This window comes from Paramormyrops kingsleyae, chromosome 4 (assembly GCF_048594095.1).
Source record: "Paramormyrops kingsleyae isolate MSU_618 chromosome 4, PKINGS_0.4, whole genome shotgun sequence".
NCBI lineage: Eukaryota > Metazoa > Chordata > Actinopteri > Osteoglossiformes > Mormyridae > Paramormyrops > Paramormyrops kingsleyae.
Window position 1 is genome coordinate 48,506,533 of NC_132800.1, and position 23,532 is coordinate 48,530,064.

Below are 23,532 nucleotides of genomic sequence, written 5' to 3' on the forward strand. Positions count from 1 at the left end.
CTTGGGATGGATTCGCAAACCGTTCGTTTTAGTCACCGACCGAGTGTCCGAAAACCGTAAGTTCAATTTGTTCATCGAACGGGTTCTCGGATTTTTTGGAGTCACCAAGTTAGAGACCATATCTCCCTTCACTTATACAGCAACCGTGTCTCACGACGACCAGGTATGAAAAATAAATCCGAAATCGCGGGGGATGCTTTTTGATGTTGAATAGCCAAAGATCAGTTTTAAAATAATTTTAAAAATCGACCCATTCACTAAAAAGACCGAGTTAAAAAGAAGGATTCGTTCGCGAATCGACCATCATTACTGGGCAGCGCTGAACCAGGACATTAATAGGATAGAATAGGAAGCCTTTATTGTCAGTGTACAGGTAGCAAATACAATATATAGACAGAAATATATAAAATATACATATAGAGGGGAGGGGAAAAGCTCCTCCTACTCATCAGGCTTACATTTCATTACATTTTATTCAGAATCACAATTCACTCTATTGGTACAACTGCATGTACTATGATTTTATTTTGGCAGTTTTGGTGCATTCACAGACAACAGAACATAAGTCAGAGAAAAACAGTCATTTTGCATGGGTTTGGCAAGCTGAATATACATTCATTTATTTTTGTCTGACATACGTTACACTTCAGACAGAGTAAAAATGGTTATACTGGTTAAAAAGCAGAGATTTTATTTTTTTGCCATGGAGAAGCAGCGACATGTGACACTCTGATAAGGTAAAAATGATTCCTCCGGCACACAATGAGCTATCCCAGCATGCACAGGGACACGGAGGAGTGAACAAAAAACCCTGGATAGAGGGGCTCAGTGAATGAGGAGGTGAAGCTGTACAGGAGGGTCAGTCCATCAGAGGAGACTCTGTAGAAGGACAGAGTACCTGCCGCCCAGTCCAGATACACTCCTACTCTGCGGGAACCTGAGGGCTTTATGGGTATGACAGTGTGTTTATTATTGTGCCAGACAAAGTAACTGACAGAAGAGCAGCTCAGACACCATGACTTGTCATTGTACCCAAGCCCACAGTCATCACTCCATCCTTTCCTCCTGATTCCTTTATAAGTTACTCCTATCCGGGCTCCAGCTCCAGTCCACTCAGCCTCCCAGTAACAGCGACCAGTCAGACTCTCTCTGCACAGAACTTGGAACCACCAGCCATCAAATCTCTCTGGATGATCAGAATATGGATGCTTTGCCCCCCCTGTCACCTTCCTGTACCCCCCTAAGAGAGACAGGTATCTGTTTGCTGTGTTGGGGTCCAGAGTCAGCTGGCAGGAGTCTGTAGGCAAGAGGAAGAGCGATTAATCCCACTGTGAAGCCCAGCATCTCCATCATTATCACTGTCACACCTCACTTACTAACACAGAACTCACTCCAATACACATATTTTATTCCCAATATACTCATGTAGCCGCCCGAGTCTGCGGCGCTCCGGCTGCCCCCTGCGCTGAGACACGCCGCGCTGAGAGACTCGCTGGGGACCGAACTACACTTTAGCCTGCTTTCAACATACATACTCCAGCTGAGTGAGTAGCCCCATGAGCTGCTATAAGTCTGATCCCCATTGGGATCTCCAGAAATTAATATCCACTTATGTAGAATGACATTCTAGTAAATGTGAATGGGTATTAAACTGTTTAAGATATAGAAATATAGCTTTCTGCTTACAGTGGTTTCTAAGCCCTCTCACATTATGAGAAATTAAAGAGAAACACATGAAGAGCATAACAGGTATAAAGTGTTTCAACGATAAAGATAAGGAATCGCTGTGGTCAAAGATCACTTAATACTAGAGATCAACCGATATATCGATTTACCGATATTTTTCCCGATATTTAAGCATTTTACCATAATCGGTTATCGGTTTTGTAATATCGGGTTCACCGATAAACGCCGCCATCTTCTGTTTGTTTTGAGAATTACGAGCATGATTGCCATTGCAGCAAGGCGTCTGAGGGGAAACAACAACTGCGTGCACAGGTAAAGTATACTTACTTGCTTTGCTATATTTAGTAAACTTTATTTAACATAACAGCTATTAATGCACAAATTGGATGTACGTGTTACATAAATGACTGATATGTAGTTTATGCAGCTTGGCTCTAAGAAATAAAGACGAACTCACAGAGTCACGTAAGATAATCCGTCAAATCCTGTCACAATAAAGACGTAGCCTAACTTTGCCTGAATTAAATAATATACAGCCATTAATAAGCACATGTTGTAAATAAAAACGCTGAATTTAATTCTCTCTCATCATGTTGTCTATATGCTCATCATTAGTCTCGTGAAGTTGGTTGGCTAAAATAACCCATCAAGTCCTATCCCAATAAATATGTAACTTTGCATGAATTAAATAATTTACAGTCATGGATGAGTGCATCTTCTAAATAAAAGCGCTGAATTTAATTCTCTCTCTGATGTCTACATGCTCATCATTAGTCTCGTGAAGTTGGAGTCACGAATGCTAAGATAAACCGTCATGTCCTGTTCCAATAAAGACGTAACTTGCCTGAATTAAATACAGCCACTAACGAGCGTCTATATATATGCTCATCATTCGTCTGGTGAAGTCGCTTCCATTCTGCTGTTCACTCACCGGGTTGATGCTCATGAAATGCTCTAGCACAGCCACCGCATGTAAATAAAATATTGTGGCAGTTGAGTGGCGAAGAGATCATGAGGCAAATTGCATAGTTCAGTTTAGGGCTGGGCGAAATCAAATCGTGATTAAATCGCGCATGCGCAATAATCACTAGGGCTTCAGATGACAGGCGCAACATTTGGTGGTGCGCCAGTTTTTCTGTGCTATACGGACATTTATTTACGCCCACAATATAAGCAGCTTAGTATGTCTAAATTATTAATGAGGCTTTGTATCAGAGCATGTGAGCGGAGTGGAGCTCACGAGGCTGTTGGCTCCGCCTGCTTCTCCGCTCTAATTCCCACTAAGCCGCTCCGCTCAACACCGATCCTCACTCCACTAAAATTTCCTCCCGCTCCAGTCATATCGTTTCACGTTCGCTCCAATTTAAAAGATGGACAAATATTCTGCATGCCTAACAAATGTCACCTTAAACCGAAGCCTTATATCATAAAGAAATATGAGCAATGGTAACATTGCCACTCAGAAAATATTTATTTTTAAGCAACATGTACAGTAGGCAACAACGGACAGGTTTGGCAATGGCATTCCACACAAAAATAGGCTTAACAATAAAGGAATCAGTGGGCTTAATAGCCTAAAGAATATACAGGCTAAGCATCCACGTTTTAAATTCCTCAATTTTTTTCTGTTGATGCTGCTGCTGCGTCTCTATAAAATAAAATTTCACTGACAGCGTTACGTGAAATTTAAAAAATCCTATTAGACCTACTTTGAATGACAAAACGAATTTATTTGATTACCAATATTTACTTTATAGGCTTTTATACTTTAATTTACTTTATAGACTTGATATGCTACAACCATATAAAACTTGCTCAGGTTTTGCTTGCTTCTTCCTGTTCGCGTACACTGTAAAAAAATCTATTGTAAAATGTCAGTCAAAAGTCTGGCAGGTCCTGAAGACCAATAGTGCTGATGTATATTTGCATAGCATGACAGGGTACTGCCTTTGTTTAAACTTTTAACCATGACGGTGTTGAATAGGGCAGCAGTATAAATTCCCCAGCCACGGTATAAAATAATTTCTACTGCAACAATAGATTCTTGTAGGATCTTGTAGGATATACAAAATATATAAGAAATAATTTATTTCTCATGAATTAAGTTTATGATATTTGATGAAATATGTGATCATGCCCCAATCAGTAATCTGTCTTCTTTTCAAAACGTCTATTGTCGGAAATATGAAAGTTTTTTTAATTAGGTTAACCCTCTGGGGTCTAGGAGTAGGAAACACACTTTCACTGACGGGCATGATCACACATCTCTTCAAATATCATAAACTTAATTCATGGCAAATCAATTATTTCTTATATACACTCACCTAAAGGATTATTAGGAACACCTGTTCAATTTCTCATTAATGCAATTATCTAATCAACCAATCACATGGCAGTTGCTTCAATGCATTTAGGGGTGTGGTCCTGGTCAAGACAATCTCCTGAACTCCAAACTGAATGTCAGAATGGGAAAGAAAGGTGATTTAAGCAATCCAATAGAGTAGGAGAATGGACCCAACCTGGGTGTCTGTTGTCTTATGTAGTCTGGGAGTTGACTGAATGGTGGGGTGGGTGTAGTTTTTCCCTCTGTGGTGGGGCCTGGTTGGCTGCCCCGGGCTCTGTGGTGCCCGGTGGTGCCGCTGCTCTGGGCCCCCGGACTGGATGGGCCTCGGCTCTCCCGCCCTGGGTGGATTTCGGGGAACGGGGGTGCTTATGGGGGTCAGCGGGGGGGCTGGCTCCAGAGGGGGGGTACTTTGCCCCCCCCCCCGATCCTTTCCTCCCCATCCCTAAATGCTTCCCTCCTCCCGCTCCGTCACCCCAACACACATATAGGGCTTTGAGGTGCAGGTGCGTCGCTGGGATGCAGGGGAGGTATTCCTCCTCTGTCCCCCCGTGGCCACCTGTGTCTCAATCACACATCACAACTTAGACACTCTCATTACTTACTCTCTCATGACACATACATTTAGGGCCTTGGGGGTGGGCACAAGGAATGGCGTCCAGAGGGCGGTCTGTTCATTCAGCCTTACCTCTGGTGCCAGTGGCCACTTCTCAATTTTAAGTTGCATATAGACATTGAGGGTTCTGGGGAGGGGCCGAGCTGACACCAGCTGCTGATTGGCAGAGGGTGGTTAGCACCATGCCCTTCCCCTGTTTTAAAGCACTTTAGAACAACACGCACCAACACCACATATGAGCGGGCGGAGGGAAGCATGGGGTCTTTTCACACCTCCGTTCTCTGTTCACCATCTGGGGCCGGGGGCTGGGAGGAGCTGGCCGTCCGGTCGGGGTCTGGGCTGGTGGGCTTTTCGGCTGCTGTGGGGTCCGGGGTGGTCTTCTTGTCCCCATGCCAGAGGAAAAAAGGGATCCATCTCCGAGGTCTGGTGGCGGATTGCCCCTCTGGGGGCGGTGGTGCCTAGATCTCGGAGTATAGAGTATATATGGGGAGTGTGAATGTGTGTACGGCGTTCATTTCTGTGTCTTCATGTTGGGCGAATGGGTGAATATTTGTTCATGTGTGCATGAGGGTGGGAACGTATGCTTGTGTATGTGTGTGCCTGTCTGTCTATACGTATGTGTCAGGTTGGGTCTTAGACTCCACCTGAAATAACATCTCAGGCTCTATTACCCCCCGCCACACTCCCTGCTGGTGGATGAGGCCCCCGGCCGCCGATGCGTTGGTGGTTGTCGATGTCTGGGGCTGGATGCTCTGGTGTGTGCTGGCTCACTCTCGGCGGTTGCCTGCCGGGGCCTGGCCCTTCCGGCTCTGTCGGGGCCCTGGCTGGGGGGTGGGGGGGCCCTTGGATCTCTGGGCCCGGGGTCCGGTCTGCCCTGGTGTGGCCGGCCGCCGGCGGGGCCTGCGTGCTCGTCGCCACGGCCCCCTGGGGCTCCTGTGATGTGGCTGCCGGATGGCCCCCCTCCGGAGCGCTCCTCTGCCCTTTTCTCGGTGGGGGCTGCAATTGTCCCTGCGTTGGTCCTCCTGGGGTTCCCGTGCCCTGGGGGGCCTCTGGATATCTGGGGCCCGGGTCTCCCCCGTGTCGACTTCATGTCCTGGGTGGGCGGGGCTGTGGCTCCCCACACACACTACTAGACAATTACTTGGAGAAACCTTAGGAACACCAGCGCGCTGACACACACGTGCTCACGGACACGTGCTCACGGACACGTGCTCACGGACACGTGCTCACGGACACGTGCTCACGGACACACACTGTCTTGATCGGCTGTTGTTTCTGGGCATGGGTTGTAAGGCTGGTTGTGTGTGCTGTTCAACAACATTTAACGTTTGATGGTCGTTGTGATTAGTACAGATGTTGTATGTTGTCTTTCTCTTTTCAACAGACATGGAAGCAGATTATCTGTTTTGTTTTTTTCTTGGTTTTTTTTTTTTTTTTCTTTTGTTTTTTTTTCTGTTTTCTTTCCATTCCTCTCTCTCTCCCTCTCTCTCTCTTCCCTCCTTCTCCTTTGTCCCCCCCCTCCCTCTCCTTCTTTTGAGGAAGTAAATAAAAATATAAAATAAAATAAAAAATAAATAAATAAATAATAATAATAAAAAAATAATAATAATAAATAAATAAATAAATAAATAGATACAGTCCCCCGCAGAGGGGGGGTGGAGGAGGGAATATAAAAAAAAAAAAGAAAAAAAAAAAAAGAATGGGAAAGAAAGGTGATTTAAGCAATTTTGAGCGTGGCATGGTTGTTGATGCCAGACGGGCCGGTCGGAGTATTTCACAATCTGCTCAGTTACTGGGATTTTCACGCACAACCATTTCTAGGGTTTACAAAGAATGGTGTGCAAAGGGAAAAACATCCAGTATGTGGCAGTCCTGTGGGCGAAAATGCCTTGTTGATGCTAGAGGTCAGAGGAGAATGGGCCGACTGACTCAAGCTGATAGAAGAGCAGCTTTGACTGAAATAACCACTCGTTACAACCGAGGTATGCAGCAAAGCATTTGTGAAGCCACAACACGCACAACCGTGAGGCGGATGGGCTACAACAGCAGAAGACCCCACCAGGTACCACTCATCTCCACTACAAATAGGAAAAAGAGGCTACAATTTGCACGAGCTCACCAAAATTAGACAGTTGAAGACTGGAAAAATGTTGCCTGGTCTGATGAGTCTCGATTTCTGTTGAGACATTCAAATGGTAGAGTCAGAATTTGGCGTAAACAGAATGAGAACATGGATCCATCATGCCTTGTTACCACTGTGCAGGCTGGTGGTGGTGGTGTAATGGTGTGGGGGATGTTTTCTTGGCACACTTTAGGCCCCTTAGTGCCAATTGGGCATCGTTTAAATGCCACGGCCTACCTGAGCATTGTTTCTGACCATGTCCATCCCTTTATGACCACCATGTACCCATCCTCTGATGGCTACTTCCAGCAGGATAATGCACCATGTCACAAAGCTCGAATCATTTCAAATTGGTTTCTTGAACATGACAATGAGTTCACTGTACTAAAATGGCCCCCACAGTCACCAGATCTCAACCCAAAAGAGCATCTTTGGGATGTGGTGGAACGGGAGCTTCGTGCCCTGGATGTGCATCCCACAAATCTCCATCAACTGCAAGATGCTATCCTATCAATATGGGCCAACATTTCTAAAGAATGCTTTCAGCACCTTGTTGAATCAATGCCACGTAGAATTAAGGCAGTTCTGAAGGCGAAAGGGGGTCAAACACCGTATTAGTATGGTGTTCCTAATAATCCTTTAGGTGAGTGTATTTGTTTTGCCATTACACTCATCTTTATTTTAATGTATATTGTAAATATGTCAGATTTTTGTTAAGTTTGAAACATTATAAAAGTACATATTAATTGCATTGCTGGCAGTTTGTTTTGTACGGTGGCCCCTAGAGACAAAACACACGCAAAAGAAAAAGCAGAAACAAAATGAAAATGCGCGGCAAATTTAAAAAACACACGCAAAAGAAAAAGCAGAAAGAATCAAATCAGTTAATTCAGTCGAACTTCCCATCACTACTGTGTAGCGACTGGGCCACATGAGCTCACCGCTCTTGTTTCTGCTTTTTCTTTTGCGTGTGTTTATCAAATTACCATGCGAATGCGATTTGAATACGCACTAATGCGGCTATTTAGAATGTGAACAGCGATCTTCGGGTGACAGAGGTACTACACGCCCCCAATGCAAGTAAAACAAAGTAAGATGACATGGTTTACTTTTTTGCCGATTTAACCTAATTTAAAAAACTTTAATACTTCCGACAATGGACGTTTTGAAAAGAAAACAGTTTACGGATTTAGCCAGCATTTTTTTCAAAAGTACGCTGCGTCGCCGACGATGCACTCGACCCCAGAGGGTTAAGGAACTCTAGGCGGATCTCATCCACCACCGGGGCCTGGCCACTGAGGAGCTTTTTAACCACCTCAGCAATCTCTACCCTATAGAGAGGGGAGTCCACCCCCAATTTCACAGACTCTGCTTTCTCATTGGAAGGCGTGTCGGTGGGATTGAGGAAGTGTTCAAAGTATTCCCTGCACCGACTCAAAACGTCCCGAGTTGAGGTCAGTAGTGCACCATCCCCACCATAAACAGTGTTGATGCTGCACCGCTTTCCCGTCCTGAGCAACCAGATGGTGGACCAGAATCTCCTCGAAATCATCCGGAAGTCGTTTTCCATGGCCTCACCAAACTCCTCCCACACCCGAGTTTTTGCCTAAGCGATTGCCAAAGCTGCATTCCACTTGGCCCGTCTATACCTGTCAGCTGCCTCTGGTGTCCCACAGGCCAAAAAGGCCTGATAGGACTCTTTCTTCAGCCTGACAGCATCCCTTACCACCGGTGTCCACCAGCGGGATCGGGGATTGCCACTGCGACAGGCACCGACCACCTTATGGCCACAGCTCCGGTCAGCCGCCTCCACAATGGAGGCTCGAACATGGCCCATTCGGACTCAATGTCCCCTGCCTCCCCCGGGACGTGGGAGAAGTTCTGCCGGAGGTAGGAGTTGAAGCTCCTCCTGACAGGGGATTCTGCCAAACATTCCCAGCAGACCCTCACTATACGCTTGGGCCTGCCAGGCCTGGCCAGCTTCCTTTCCCACCAGAGGAGCCAACCCACCACCAGGTAGTGATCAGTTGACAGCTCTGCCCCTCTCTTCACTTGAGTGTCCAAGACATACGGCTGCAAATCCGATGACACAACTACAAAGTCAATCATCGAACTACGGCCTAGGGTGTCCTGGTGCCAGGTGCACATATGGACACCCTTATGCCTGAACATGGTGTTCATTATGGACAATCCGTGACGAGCACAGAAGTCCAATAACAAAACACCGCTCGGATTCAGATCGGGGGGGGTGTTCCTACCCAATCGTGCCACTCCAAGTGTCACTGTCATTGCCCACATGAGCATTGAAGTCCCCCAGCAGGAGTCCTCAGGAGGAGTGCTCTCCAACACCCCTTCCAAAGGGTGCATAAGTGCAAACAACAGTCAGGACCCGTCACCCCACCCAAAGGCGAAGGAAAGCTACCCTCTCGTCCACTGCGGTAAACCCCAATGTGCAGGCACCCAGCCAGGGGGCAATAAGTATGTCCACCCCTGCTCAGCCCCTCTCCCTGCGAGCAACTCCAGAGTGGAAAAAGGTCCAACCCCCCTCAAGGAGACTGGTTCCAGAGCCCAAGCCGTGTATTGAGGTGAGCCTGACTATATCTAGTCGGAACTTCACAACCTTGCGCACCAGCTCAGGCACCTTCCCCGTCAGAGAGGTGACATTCCTTGTCCCTAGAGCTAGCTTTTGCAGCCGAGGATCGAACCGTCAAGGTCACTGCACTGGCTTCCTGTGCATCACAGGATTGATTTGAAAATATTATTACTTGTCTACAAGGCACTAAATGGCACTAATTTCCTTGAACGTCGTGAAGCATCCAGACCCCTGAAGTCATCTGGCAAAGGTTTACTCAGTGTTCCCAGAATGAAGACCAAGCAGGCTGAAGCAGCTTATATCGTGCATTCCATTTGCCTCGGATTCCGATTTTCGGAATCCGAGATTACGTCACATCCGGTAAAAACTCGGAAAAACCGAGTTGGATACGTTCCATTTGCCAAAGTAGCAGCAATACCATCGACCCGTATGAAAAAGCAAGATTTTTTGCTTAGCCGGACAACTTGTCGGATTTAAGGTACCTCAGTTTAAATGGCCTTTATTTTCGTTCACTTACAATTAGCCCGAACTACCTTAAATCCGACAAATAATCCGACTAATCATGAAATCCAATTCTAGACCGGTTAATTGGGTAGCCATTGTTAGCCATATCACTTGATAACACATTACGCGCGGTGCTTCACGTATAAAACTCCGTAGCAACACGTCCACAGATAAGTTGGACGGTATAGTGTGTGCGACCGATTTAATGAGCCAGAAATGAGAAGTAGTGCTTAAACAGGATAAAACTACAACTTTCCCTTCTGTTGATAAAGGGCGCAGCCATCTTCGATTCTGAACTCGGGATCCTCTGCGTTATCCGAGATCATTCTCGGATCTCCGAGAAACGGGAGCGCGCATGTCGTCACTTCCGGCTTCGAAACTCGGAATCCAACTCGGAATCCGAGTTCCCAGGGCAAATGGAACGCACCATTAGTCTCTATGCTCCCTGTCTGTATAACAAGCTTCCTGAAGATCTGAGGTCTGCTAACACTGTCAGCTCATTATAATCAGGGCTTAAACGTTACTGTTTGCTGCAGCTTTTCAGTAAATTAAATCAGCAGGAGTTTAGTCATACGTTGCCTCTACAATGTCACTTCTTTTTAGTTAACTGTTTATTTGTTTTTTTTTGGGCTTTTAGACTTTTTAAAATTGTCTTTAACCCCTTGGGACCGGCGATCCCGCCGGCGGGATCTGACAGAAATTTTGCAAAACCGTTTAAATAACTCCGCGAGTTTTTGTCATATACACATTTTAAAAATACTCTCAGAAACCTTGGACGGTCTACTTTTCAAATATATATAGGTAGAAACTAAATATATTTTTACAGCTTCGTGATACGAATTGAAAGAACAAGAGTGACTGACTTAAGCGTCTGCGTCTCGAAGCGGCTCTGATCGCCCACCCACTTGCAAATCGCGCTATTCGCATGATAATAACATGATAATCCGACAGTTAGTATTGGGTAAAGAAATATGTGAATACGCCCATTGTGACCGAAATAAACAAGAGCACATGTCTGGGTAGTGTTTACACTGATCGGCTACAATATAGCACACGGATACGTCTCTGCCGCTGAAGCTTTGCGCCAGTGTTGCCACTTTCAGCCGCGAAGCTCATACCTGTGTTCATAGCTCAGTGGGCTAAGCCTGTGTGCCTGCAATCACGTGGTCGCCGATTCAAACGCAGCGTATTTAGAACATGAATAGCGATCTTCCGCTGAGAGCGGTCCTACACGCTCCCGACGCAAGTAAAACAAAGAAAGATGACACGATTTGCTTTTTTGCCTATTTAACCTAATTTTAAAAACGTTAATACTTCTGACAATGGAAGTTTTGAAAAGAAGACAGATAACGGATTTAGTCAGTGTTTTTTTCATGATTCTACATAATGATTTCAGCGAGATATAAACTGAAATACACGAGAAAGATACGCGGTCGATGATGCCCTCGTCCCCAGAGCGTCAATAATAGTCACTGCATCATATTTATCGCTTTCTATATTTATATAGTCACAGTTTTTCATTTTTCATTCCATCTATCAATAAACTGTTGCTACTTTTTATTGTTGCTACTTCTCTTGCGTTTCAAACTGCCTTTCCAAAGTGATGGGTGTGGGGTGCAGTGACATTCCAGACTGATGGGCCATTGACAGTATGCAAACTACTACAGGTGTGAGGACACCTATCTCATCAATATTCATTGTGAAGACCACTGACTTTGAGAAAAAGTGTGTCACTCCAAAGTTCTAACACTTTAGTAATCAAACTACATAAAATTTCAGAATGTCACTTTCACCTATGTGTAGCCAACCCCTGTGTCTATAAGCTTCAGAGCTCAAAAGTCTTACCTAGAAATGTCTATAATGTGATCTTTTACAATTTCTCAGCATGTCTGAAAATAGGTTTTTGAAAAGTATATGTTTAAAGTTGATTTTAACAAAAAATAGAATAATAACATTCTAAGAGGTCTCAGATTATTGGTGCTGAGTTTGTGCTGAATAAAAGCAAATGTATCACTTTGGGATAAATGTTTTTTAGATAGGTGAAATATTTTAAAATGTCAAGGCATGTCAGACTACCTCGAAAGTGGAAAAAAGGCCTCAGGCCCCAGGGGGTTAAAATTGACAATGAACGTGTTTGTAAGTCCCACACCAAAGTTCTGAAGTACCAAAAAAGTACCCCAGCTGCAATGGTACTTTTAGTACTGGAACTTCTGGTACTGGTACTCGACCGGAAGTCAATGGAAAAGGGAAAAAACCAAAAGTACCATACCTGGTGCAGTGGAAAAGCACCCTGAATAAACTTGCCTTACTTTGCAATTGGATTCAAAGTCTACTGAGATAAAAAGCTCATGTAAATGTGAAAGACCAGGAGGCAGCAGGAGAGAGAAAGAGAAGCTCCTCTAGCAGAAGAAAATGAAACACAATAAAACACACTCCACCTCATACAGAGAGAGAGAAGCGTGTGTGTAAACAGACTCACAGTGTAAGAATTCTGCTCTGGGCCTGGGCACTAATACCGGTACGACAGTGTCTTTAGTAACTAGAAGGAGACAGAGAGAAACAGGGATGTGAGTAAAAGGAATTTACTTGTGGAAGATGGACTTCACTCACTGTGGAGATAACAGCAGTAGGGTATTATCATTATGAGGGACAATAACAGGCATTTTAACGAACTGCAAATCACATATAAGTTACACATAATACAGATTTTTGGTTTCTATAATGTAGAAGAAATGTGTTTCATGTGATCTGGGTTTTGCAGCCAGTAGAATGTGAAGCTCTTTCACCAGTTATCACAAACATTTAAACTTATTGAAAACAAACCGACTTGGTCACAGAAATGTGAGGCTGACTGTACTGCATACTCTCTCTGCATGGTCTACATCAGGGGTGGCCAGTCTTACCCGCAAAGTGCCAGTGTGTACAAGGGTCTTTGGGATAACCTGTAGGTCAGCTGTTCAACCCCAGGTGTGAAGACTCTTCAGCCTACCAGTCCTGTAATTAGTAATCCAGCAAAAGCCCGCAGATGGCAGCCCTTTCTGGAAAATATTGGCCACCCCTGGTCTATATTAATATGAACAGACTAGAAAATGTATGAACCTGGGTGATGGATCTCTGCCATTTTCATTCTGCAAACATTCTCCAGTTGATCTTTCAGTTCAGAAACCACCTTGCTCAAATTCCCAAAATCAGATCTTGGACTGACAGAGATTCTGGGTCCAAATCCAGCTTCAGGGGTGACAGGAAGAGTCTGGCACCTCTACAGACACACAGTCTGATTAAACAGCTTCATCAATACAAATGTGTATTGCAGTCTAATTAACAGGACCTTTAACATCTGACAAATGACAGACTAGTTGAAATACAAATTACAATATGCTTTCATTTGAATACTATGGTTTTCTTATTGCCAAAGTAGCTGTTCTGTTACCTGGAGGTAATGGATGTGATCCTTTGTGTGCGAAAGCTGCACCAGCTCAGAGTGCCTCCTCTTTAGTTCATCGATCTCCTGCTTCAGTCTCTCCATGTCTCCTTCAGCCTGACTCACTGCAGCCTTCTCCTGGTCTCTGATCAGCTTTGTCACCTCAGAGCGTCTTCTCTCAATGGAGCGGATCATCTCAGTGAAGATCCTCTCGCTGTCCTCCACTGTTGACTGTGCTGAGCTCTGTTGATGACACAGGGAGCAGAGGACAGTAAATTACAATTGGCCCCTTTTGAGACTCCAGAGAACCTCATTGTACAATAGAGATGTGAGCTGACAGGAGGTATAAAAACAGCACAAGGCTGGGGTTTGGAGCGTCACGATGCTGGATGCCTCAGGTACTGAAACCCAGCCAGCACTGATTGGAAATGACCACTCATTAAGCTCATACACTGTCAGCTGTAGGGATTTGGCAGAGACTGGTGGTTGTATGGGGCAGGTTGGTTGTTAGTACTGGGTCTCAATTTGATATGTGACTTTTTGATGTTTTTTTGCATTACACAGTTGTATGACATGTGACCTTTTTCTAATACAATTAAATTTTATTTGTCTAGCGCATTTTCACAACATAACATTGTCTCAAATCGCTTTAAATTATCCCTGCCCAAAGCCGGAGGCGACAGTGGCAAGAAAAACTCCCTAGAAATGTTGTGGATGCAAGACGGACACTGACGCGGCAAGCTGTAAGTCCTGATTGTTTATTATATTCTTCTTCTAGGAAGATCAGAAGTTCCCAGGACCAAGCCCGAGAGCGTGGCTGAAACTCAGGCGGGGAGGCAGGTTGATCGGCTTCGGTACAGACGGGGGAGAGGCGAAAAACACGGCCGGGAATCCAGGCAGGGGTCGGGCGATCGGCGTCGGTCCAGAAAGGGGCAAAGACGAAAAACACAGTCAAGGGTCCAGGCAGTGGTCGGGCGATCGGCGTCGGTCCAGAAAGGGGGCAGGCAGAAACTCGGAGTCTACACAGGAAATGTGCCAGTGTTAAATTAACACTGCATGGTGTCTATATGTGACCACACCATTCAGTGTTACCTTTAACACTTTTCAGTGTGCAGTGAGTGTTGTTTTTACAGTGTTAATATGTATTAACTCTTATAGTGTTCAATTTACAACCTAGAGTGTTAGGACAACGTGTCTCCACCTCTTCCCAAATTGCAAGCCCATATGGGTGGCACACAAGTACAAAATGGGTGGCCCATATCTGCCCTATTTTAATGTGCACTCATTTGAACTCATTTGGGCATTCAGCTGCTGTGTTTTACTAACCCACCATAATAAGAAAGACTTAGACCAATATAGCCTTTTTTCTTTTTATGCAAGTTTTATTTCAGTTCAGCTCATAATAATCAAAAAACTGTGCTGAGAATCTTCTGTGGTGTGAAAGTGATTGAAATGTAAGGCACCAAGCATAGATTATGAAGCTAGATTCTGTTAGACTGCATCACATAATTATTTAGAAGGGCTGAAGGAGTGTATTCCCGCTAAAGCAGATATAATGGATGGTGGCCTCATTGGTTTTAGACCACAACTTGTGATAGAACAAATCAAATCACTTTGCTCATTTAATATTAAGATTTTCATTAAGCTTAATTTTTAGAAACCCACCACGTTTGAGGCTGGTATGGCACTGATATTAGTCTTTACCACATTTCATTATCTGTGTTTTTGAGTTGCCTGTTGTATGTTAATTGATGTGGGCAGTGTAGTTCTTATATATGTGCATCCCTGTAGTAATCTTAATTGTAAAGATACAGAAGATCCAAATGATCTTTCTGGGAAGAGCAGACTTATAAAAGAAACAAAATGAGTGGTTTTCCATAGTATTTTCCTCCCAGCCAATGCCTTCTCTCGTCAAGCCATAGAGGCTAAACCACCCCACCGGGTCCTTAGCTGAAACGCAACAGCCATTTCGGTGATTTTTGTTCTCTTGCCTTATTCATCACAATCGCGGTGGATAAAAAAAAAAAAATCTATTAAGTCAAAAACAGTACTGTGTTATGCTATGCAAATATACATCCAGCACCATTGGTCTACAGGGGAGTGGGTGGTACCAGGAGCTGCACGGAAAAGGGTAGCACAACTGTCCTGACACTTTTCCACATACGTTAATCATCCAAAGGCAGGACTGGCAGACAAACATACTCCCACACCATTAATATAAATACACCAATCTGGAGACACGGCTTGTACATCTCCAAGAGTTTTTGCTGTGATGCAGCAACAACAACATTCTCCCAGCTCTCTAATATTCAAGATTTGTCAGAACCCAGCCAGCAAAACTTTAATGCAAAACAAGAAAAAGCTGTAAGGTCCTGTTTGGTCAGAGTCTTTCTCATGATGGTGGGTAAATCTGGGATGGCTCTTCAGATCCTCATGATGTCTTGTTCGCATATTAAAATGGGGCAGATATGGGGAGGTGGAGACTCTTTGACAACACTCTATGTTGTAAATTGAACACTATAAGAGTTAATAAATATGAACACTTTAAAAACAACACTCACTGCACACTGAAAAGTGTTAAAGGTAACACTGAATGGTGTGGTCACATATAGACACCATGCAGTGTTAATTTAACACTGGCACATTTGCTGTGTAGAAAACGTAGCAGAGGTCAGAACACAGGGAAACACACACCGGAAAAAACGCTCGAACTCAGGGCAAACCATGAAGATCTCGCACTGATCAGAGAGCCGAGTTGCCTGATATAGTAACACTGAAACTGGGGAAAACGAGACACAGCTGGGAGAAGAGTGTCTGAAACGGGAGCAACCGGTACGGCCAGAACAACTGGTTGACAGGACGCAAACACCTCGGGGAAGCCCTATCGACCGGAATCCCCGGAGGGGCGTGGCTGAGACGACGAAGAGGGTTCCCTAGTGCTATCCATGACAAGAAAGAAGGAACCTTGGGAGGAACAAGACTCAAAGGGGCAGAGGAAGTCAAAGTCACATGAGCAAGATGGCAAAAGTGTCAATTCACACTATCCAAATTTTAAGATTTGAGTTTCAAAGCGGAGGGCAGGCAGGTGATGGCAGGTGCATGCGCTGCTTCCGATTTCAGACCGAACTGTGGTACAGCAGTAGGGCGTACAGGAGAGACGTCACAGGCAGAAGGCTGAGCAGGCTGGACAGTGTACAGCAGTAGGGCATACAGGAGAGACGTCACAGGCAGAAGGCTGAGGAAGCTGGACAGACGCCACGGGGACGCAGGCAGTAGGGTAGGCAGAATATCTTGATATTTTTGGGTCTCCAGGCAGCACAGCCCAGGAAGAATAGGGGAAATAGAATGTGCAATTAGCCAAAGTAGGGGAGACTAGAGGCACTGCTAACAGTTAGGTGAGTGCAGTATGTATGCTTTGGCAGATATGGCTATGGCAGCATAAGTAAGAGGGAGAGGCGGGTGGGAATGCAGGCAATTCCACAAGGGGGTGTGAAGCTAGAGTGACAGACTGACAGATCACTTCATCCAAAGCCAATAGCATCGATCCCCACCCAACTCTACACCTCACACTATATGTCTGACTGGGAGTGAGCAGTAAGCTAGAGCTAGAACTAGAGTCCGTATAAGCTAGACTAAACAAGTGTGTTTTTAGTCTAGATTTAAATATTGAGAGTGAGCCTGAGTCTTGCAAATCTGCTGGAAGACTGCTGTGGAGCTCTATAAGAGAATGCTCTGCAGCCTGCCGTAGCTCTTTTCTACTCTAGGGACTAATAGATATACTGTGCCTTGAGATTGAAGCAAGTCAAGAGGGTTGTAGGAGACCAGTAGATCCCCAATGGTATTCTGGTGCAAGGCCATACAGTGCTTTATAAGTTAACAGCAGTATTTTGTAGTCAATCCAAGACTGGAAGCCAGTGAAGGGAGCATAGAACTCTGGCTGCTGCCTTTTATACCAGCTGAAGTTAATATAAGGATCTGGTTGGGCAACCACAAAGGAGGGCATTACAGTAGTCCAGTAAGGCAGGTATAAAGACTTGTATTAGTTTTTATTTATCATGAAAGGAGAGCATCTTCCAAAGCTTGGCTATGTTCTATAGATGGTAGAACAAAGTTATTGTAATGTTTCTTATGTGAGCATCGAAACATAGATCTGAATCTACCAGGACATCAAGATCCCTGACCACTGTTTTAAACTGAGTAGGAAGACCACCGAGATTGAGGCTGTCAAACTTATTTTGAGCAGCCTTGGGTCCAACTAGCAGTATGAATCATCTGGTTTAACAGATATGTATCAGCCACATAACACTGAGACTCAACACCATGATTTCTAATAATGTTACCAGGAGCATGTATGCAGTGAACAGGAGCGGGCCCAGTACTGATCCCTGTGGGACACCATATTTGACTTTAGAGGGCTTGGAAGATTCATTGTTCAAATGGACAAACTGACATCAATCAGTTAAATAGGAGTGAAACCAAGAGAGAGCTGTCCCCTTAATACTAAACACAGATTCTAGCCAGTCCAAGAGGATATTATGTCTACAATATCGAATGCTGCAGTTACATCTAGAAACACCTACAAAGATATACAACCATGGTCAGAAGCCATAAGCAAATTATCATGATTAAAGCTGTTTCTGTGCTATGGTTTGGTCTGAAGCCAGACTGATATAATTCATTAGCATCATTTGTCTGTAGGAAGAACACAGCTGATGAACAACAGCTTTTTCGAGGATCTTTGAAATGAGATAATTGTATAATTTCCTAAATCACTAGGTTCATGATTGTGTTTCTTTAGAAGAGGTTTAAGAATGGCTATTTTAAAAGGGTTTGGAACATATCCAAACCTAAGAGACAAGTTTAACAAGTTTAACAGGGTAGCCTTCTGCACTACCCTGTAATTGGTGCAATTACCTTGAGGAGTTTCGTAGGAATTGGGTCTACAAGACTAGTAGATGATTTGCAAAGATGAGCCTCAGTTCAAGCCTGAATTGGTTCCTACAGACCAGCTGTTATCTTCTCTTCTGGTTCATACTCACTGTGAATGAGCCCACAGCCTCTCTCAGCTCCTGCAGCTCCTTCTCTCTCATCTGAATTCTCTGCTGAAAATCCCTCTGTGACTCACCCATTTGTTTCTACAGATAGGAAAAAAGATGAAAAAACAAGTTTGTTTCATTAGCTGAGATCACATTCATTAATCATCCTGTCCAGGGTGAAGCCCAGCCTTGGGCCCTATGCTGCCTGGGAAAGGCTCCAGGCACTCCCCCTGAGCCTGACCTGGATTACCGGTTAGGAGATGGATGGATGGATGGATGGATGGATGGATATTCTAAATTATTTATTGACTGTAGGTAGGATAAACTTGAAGAAGTCCATCTGACTTATAATTCCCAGTGAAGGAAGTGAAAAGAGTTCTTACTGTAAACCTGAAGTTCACGTTCTGTAGATAATATATGTGCTTAACTGCCACTTTATTAAGAACAACCAGTTAGTACTGGGTAGGACCCACTTTGCCTCCAGAATCACTTAATGTGCAGATTAGATCTATGTTCAGACAAGCCATTTTGCACACCACTGCTGTACTGAGCTGTTATTTTTGCACTTGTGACCTTCCTGTTAGCTTTAACAAGTCTGCTCATTGTCCCCTGACCTTTCTTATTAACAAGGTGGTTTTTCCCACAGAACTGTCACAGTCTGGGTGTTTTATGTTTACTGCACACTGCTCAGTGAACTCTACACTCTGTAGTGTGGGAAATCTCGGGACGGTGGCTGTTTCTGAGATGCTGGAACCACCATGCTTAGGACCAACAATCACACCATATTCAAAACCTCTTAGCTCACACATCTTAGCCATTCAAATTCATTTTTGAAGGAGTTTCCAATAGTAATTCAATCAGAACTTTTAACAATGTATATTAACATCTTGACACAAGTTTGCCCCACTAAGGATACAGCTACTGATAAAAGTGAAGGTGTAAACGTTCTCTTTATTCAGTTATAGGACATTTTCTGAGCATTTTCCTTTTATGCAACTAACCAGGCTTAATCATAGTTTCTCTTCAATGCAAACATATTCACATGCAACAAAAACCATTTTTACTTTATAAAAATTCACAATTTGTATAAGACCGTTTCTGGCCTGACCTGTTTCTCCACTCTTCCTGCAGCAGCTGAGACTGTATCATGGCCTCTGTGTTCATCCATCATACAGAGATAACAGATACACTTCTGGTCGGTACGGCAGTAGATCTCCAGGGGTTTGTCATGGTGGGAACAGACCTTGTCCTTCAGATGACTGGTGGCATCAATGAGCTTGTGTTGTTTTGCGTGATGGAGTTTATTGTGAAGCTGCAGGTCAGTTTCACAGTAGGAGGCCAGACACACCAGGCAGGACTTGACAGCTTTGTGTTTTGTCCCAGTACAGACATCACACTCTACATCTCCAGAATACTGGTCAGCAGGAGTAGTTGCTTGTATTCCAGTTTTCTTCAGTTTCTCCACCACCTCAGCCAGTATGGTGTTTCTGCTCAGAACAGGTCTGTGCGTGAAGGTCTGTCTGCACTGGGGGCAGCTGTAAACTCCAAGATGATCCTTTTGATCCCAGCAGCTCTTAATGCAGCTCATACAGTAACTGTGTCCACAGGGAATAGTCACTGGGTCCTTCAGTAGATCCAGACAGACTGCACAGCTGAACTCATCTGAATCCACTGCAACTCTGACTTCTGCCATTTTACCACAAGCACTGATAGGATTCAGTTTTGTTTTCTCAGTCATCTGTGTGTGAGATTGGGAGGAACTTTCTGCTTCTCAGGCTGCAGTAGGTGTGGTTTTGGACTGAGGCCAGACTGAGAAGAGCAGACTGGGAAAACAGTGGAGCTGGAGTTTAAGAATAAATTAGTTCATCATACAATTATACACACAGCAAACATTTATTTAGCCTTAATGAGTGTAACAGTTACTTGCATTGTTTTTTGCCCAAACCAGCTCTATTCCTACAATTTGATATCATAAATAAATTAGCAGGAGGCATGTTACCGCAGTTGTCAGCACTGTTGCCCCACACCTCTGGGACCAGGGTTCGGGTCTCTACTATGGCTCTATGGCTGTATGTATCAGCCGATGTTCTCCCATATCATCCTTGGGGTTTCCTCTATGTTTCCCCCCACAGTCTAACAAAGGTGAATTGGAGTTACCAGATTGTATGGTGTGTTTGCCCTGAAATGGGTTGGCACCCCATCCTGGGCACAGACACCAGTCCAGGGTGCAGAAATTATGCAGAAGGCAGACTGGTAGAAGTGAGCAGTTATACTGCAAATGAATCTGTGTCCATTTTGAATTTTGTTGTTTTCTCCAGATAAAGTGGATTTGCAGCAAAATGCTGATGGGATTTGAAGCTATCAAGTGGCATCAGGGTTAACATACTGTACAGGTATGTGCAGTTATAGACAGATTATGTCAGGTTTTGGCAGAGAAAGCTTCTATACTGAGCCAGGAGTGGGAACCATACACACAAACCCTGGAGGAGTGAAGTGAGAGCAGCTGGTCTGAAGTCCTGAAGGGAGCTGGAGCGCCTTTCTTTGGAACAGTGTGGAGCCGTCCTCCATTACTGCTTATCCTGTACGGGGGGGTGGGGAGCCTGGAACCTGTCCCAGGGGGCACAGGGTGGGGGGCACAATGGATAGGATATTAGTTTATAGCAGAGCACAAACTCACACATACAGTCTCACACTAAGGGCAGCTTAGAGATCCCAATTGGCTGATCACATGTTTTAGTGTCCAAGGCATGGAGAGAAAACCCATGTAGAAGAACATGGAAACTTCACATAAAGGGGGGGCAGGAAACAAAGTTATGCCCTGAGACCCCACACCTCCTCACAATCTCACATAATCTTAGGACTTATTTAAAGTTGCATTTCCATGCTACTGAACTGTGAATGTTTCTGAACATTTTCAAGAACTGTTTTGCAATTTAAGCTCACTTTAAGAATCTTACCTTACAGGATTTACCGGTTTCTCCTCCCTTTACCTAAGCAGGCGTGACCTTTGTGCCTTCAAAGCAAACATAGTCACATGCATATGGACACATGCTATATATTTCACACTAGGGCTGGGCGATATCAGATCGCGATTAAATTGCGCATGCGCAATAATCACTAGGGCTTCAGATGACAGGCGCAACATTTGGTGGTGCGCCAGCTTTTCTGTTCTATACGGACATTTATTTACGCCCACAATATAAGCAGCTTAGTATGTCTAAATTATTAATGAGGCTTTGTATCAGAGCATGTGAGCGGAGTGGAGCTCACGAGGCTGTTGGCTCCGCCCGCTTCCCCGCTCTAATTCCCACTAAGCCGCTCCGCTCAACACCGATCCTCACTCCACTAAAATTTCCTCCCGCTCCAGTCATATCGCTTCACGCTCGCTCCAATTTAAAAGAGGGACAAATATTCTGCATGCCTAACAAATGTCACCTTAAACCGAAGCCTTATATCATAAAGAAATATCAGCAATGGTAACATTGCCACTCAGAAAATATTTATTTTTAAGCAACATATAGGCAACAACGGACAGGTTTGGCAATGGCATTCCACACAAAAATAGGCTTAACAATAAAGGAATCAGTGGGCTTAATAGCCTAAAGAATATACAGGCTAAGCATCCACGTTTTAAATTCCTCAATTTTTTTCTGTTGATGCTGCTGCTGCGTCTCTATAAAATAAAATTTCACTGACAGCGTTACGTGAAATTTAAAAAATCCTATTAGACCTACTTTGAATGACAAAACGAATTTATTTGATTACCAATATTTACTTTATAGGCTTTTATAGGCCCTACTTTAATTTACTTTATAGACTTGATATGCTACAACCATATAAAACTTGCTCACGTTTTGCTTGCTTCCGCCTGTTCGCGTACACTGTAAAAAAATCTATTGTTTAATGTCAGTCAAAAGTCTGGCAGGTCCTGAAGGCTAATAGTGCTGATGTATATTTGCATAGCATGACAGGGTACTGCCTTTATTTAACCTTTTAACCATGATGGTGTTGAATAGGGCAACAGTATAAATTCCCCAGCCACGGTATAAAATAGTTTCTGCCACAGCAGTGTATTCTTGTAGAATCTTGTTTGGTGGCAGATATAAAAATAGATTAGACGCAGGTGTTTCTCGAAACCATAGTTCAAACTACATAGGTAACGATACTGCGGACTTACGTGGTGCGATGTATCGTTGAACAACGCAGGTGTTTCTCGAAACCATAGTTCGAACGAACGTTCGCAAACACTGTCGTTAAGTTGTGTCGTTCGAACTACAGCTCACGAGCTGTAGTTAGAAGCGTAGTTATATGTAAATTCGTCAGCGATGGTGGAAAATCCATACTGAAAAATACTGTTTAATTTATACTGTATGTTTCCCACTTTCTCAAATTACGTACAAATTTATGTAAAATCACAACATTTTTAACTGTATTTTAAAAAGTAATTCATAATTTAAAGATTTATGACCATACTAAAAATTTTGCATTTTTCTGTGTAATTTTGAGGTAAATCCTTAGTTTTATATTACTTTGACATTTACCTTTTAAGTCCAATGCTTTTTAAATTACTTTTAAAAAGATTATCCAGAATGAAATTGCACAGGTGAGGCAGCAGCAGCCCCTCACTTTTACGTAGACTAACAGCTCCATGTCTTCCAAAAGCATGAATTAGTAAATATAGAGGACTGATCTACTCAGCACCCATGCACGTGTTATTCCACCCCCCCCCCCCCTCAAAAAAATGAGACCACATCATCACTTTTTTTCTTTTCATAACTTTTGCATATTGTGGGTGTGTCTATGTAAAATGTATAGGTTGCTATTCTTTATATGCACTAAAGAAAGGTATTACATAATATTGGCATAAAAAGCCAACTTTCCTCATGTTTGTTGCACCCCACCTGTCTGGTCTCTTCCCCACTAGGGGTGCCCGCCCCGCACTTTGAGAGGCAAGGAGCTATTGTAGTAAACATTATGAATCTGGCTGGCACAGCATTTGACAGAAAAATAGGGAGTATATCAATGGCTGATCTATGTAGTTAAGTGTAATCCATATGGCGTTCAGTGTTTCCCCTACACTGTAAAAAAAAATCTTGTAAAATGACTGGCAGCAGCGGCTGCCAAACAAAAACTGTAAAATTACAGTAAAATGTTTTACTTCAAATGATGTGCAAAAACATTAAATTTACAAAAAATGTCCTTTATTCTTTTAC

General features: G+C 43.9%; 1 protein-coding gene across 2 annotated transcripts; it reads right to left on the reverse strand.

Moving 5' to 3' along the window:
- Window positions 1-336: 336 nt before the first annotated feature.
- Window positions 337-20,134, reverse strand: LOC111851188 (tripartite motif-containing protein 16-like). Of its 2 annotated transcripts, XM_072711533.1 has the most exons (6): window positions 19,428-20,134; window positions 18,323-18,418; window positions 13,293-13,526; window positions 12,962-13,121; window positions 12,342-12,401; window positions 337-1,297 (listed from the first exon to the last, which is right to left on the reverse strand). In XM_072711533.1, exons 1-6 carry the CDS (start codon window positions 20,055-20,057, stop codon window positions 768-770), a joined length of 1,710 nt encoding a protein of 569 aa, XP_072567634.1. In that variant the 5' UTR covers window positions 20,058-20,134; the 3' UTR covers window positions 337-767. The 2 variants fall into 2 exon arrangements, with proteins under 2 accessions (XP_072567634.1, XP_023657797.2); XM_023802029.2 differs by lacking the exon at window positions 12,962-13,121 and having other exon boundaries at window positions 1,170-1,297.
- Window positions 20,135-23,532: the final 3,398 nt, after the last annotated feature.

Coding starts and splice junctions, on each gene's coding strand:
- LOC111851188 (XM_072711533.1), bottom strand. CDS start 20,057: ATGACTGAGAAAACAAAACTGAATCCTATCAGTGCTTGTGGTAAAATG. Junction 18,419..19,427: donor CAGGAAGAGTGGAGAAACAG/GTCAGGCCAGAA, acceptor TCCTATCTGTAG/AAACAAATGGGTGAGTCACA. Junction 12,402..12,961: donor GGCAGAGATCCATCACCCAG/GTTCATACATTT, acceptor GTCTCCTTCTAG/TTACTAAAGACACTGTCGTA.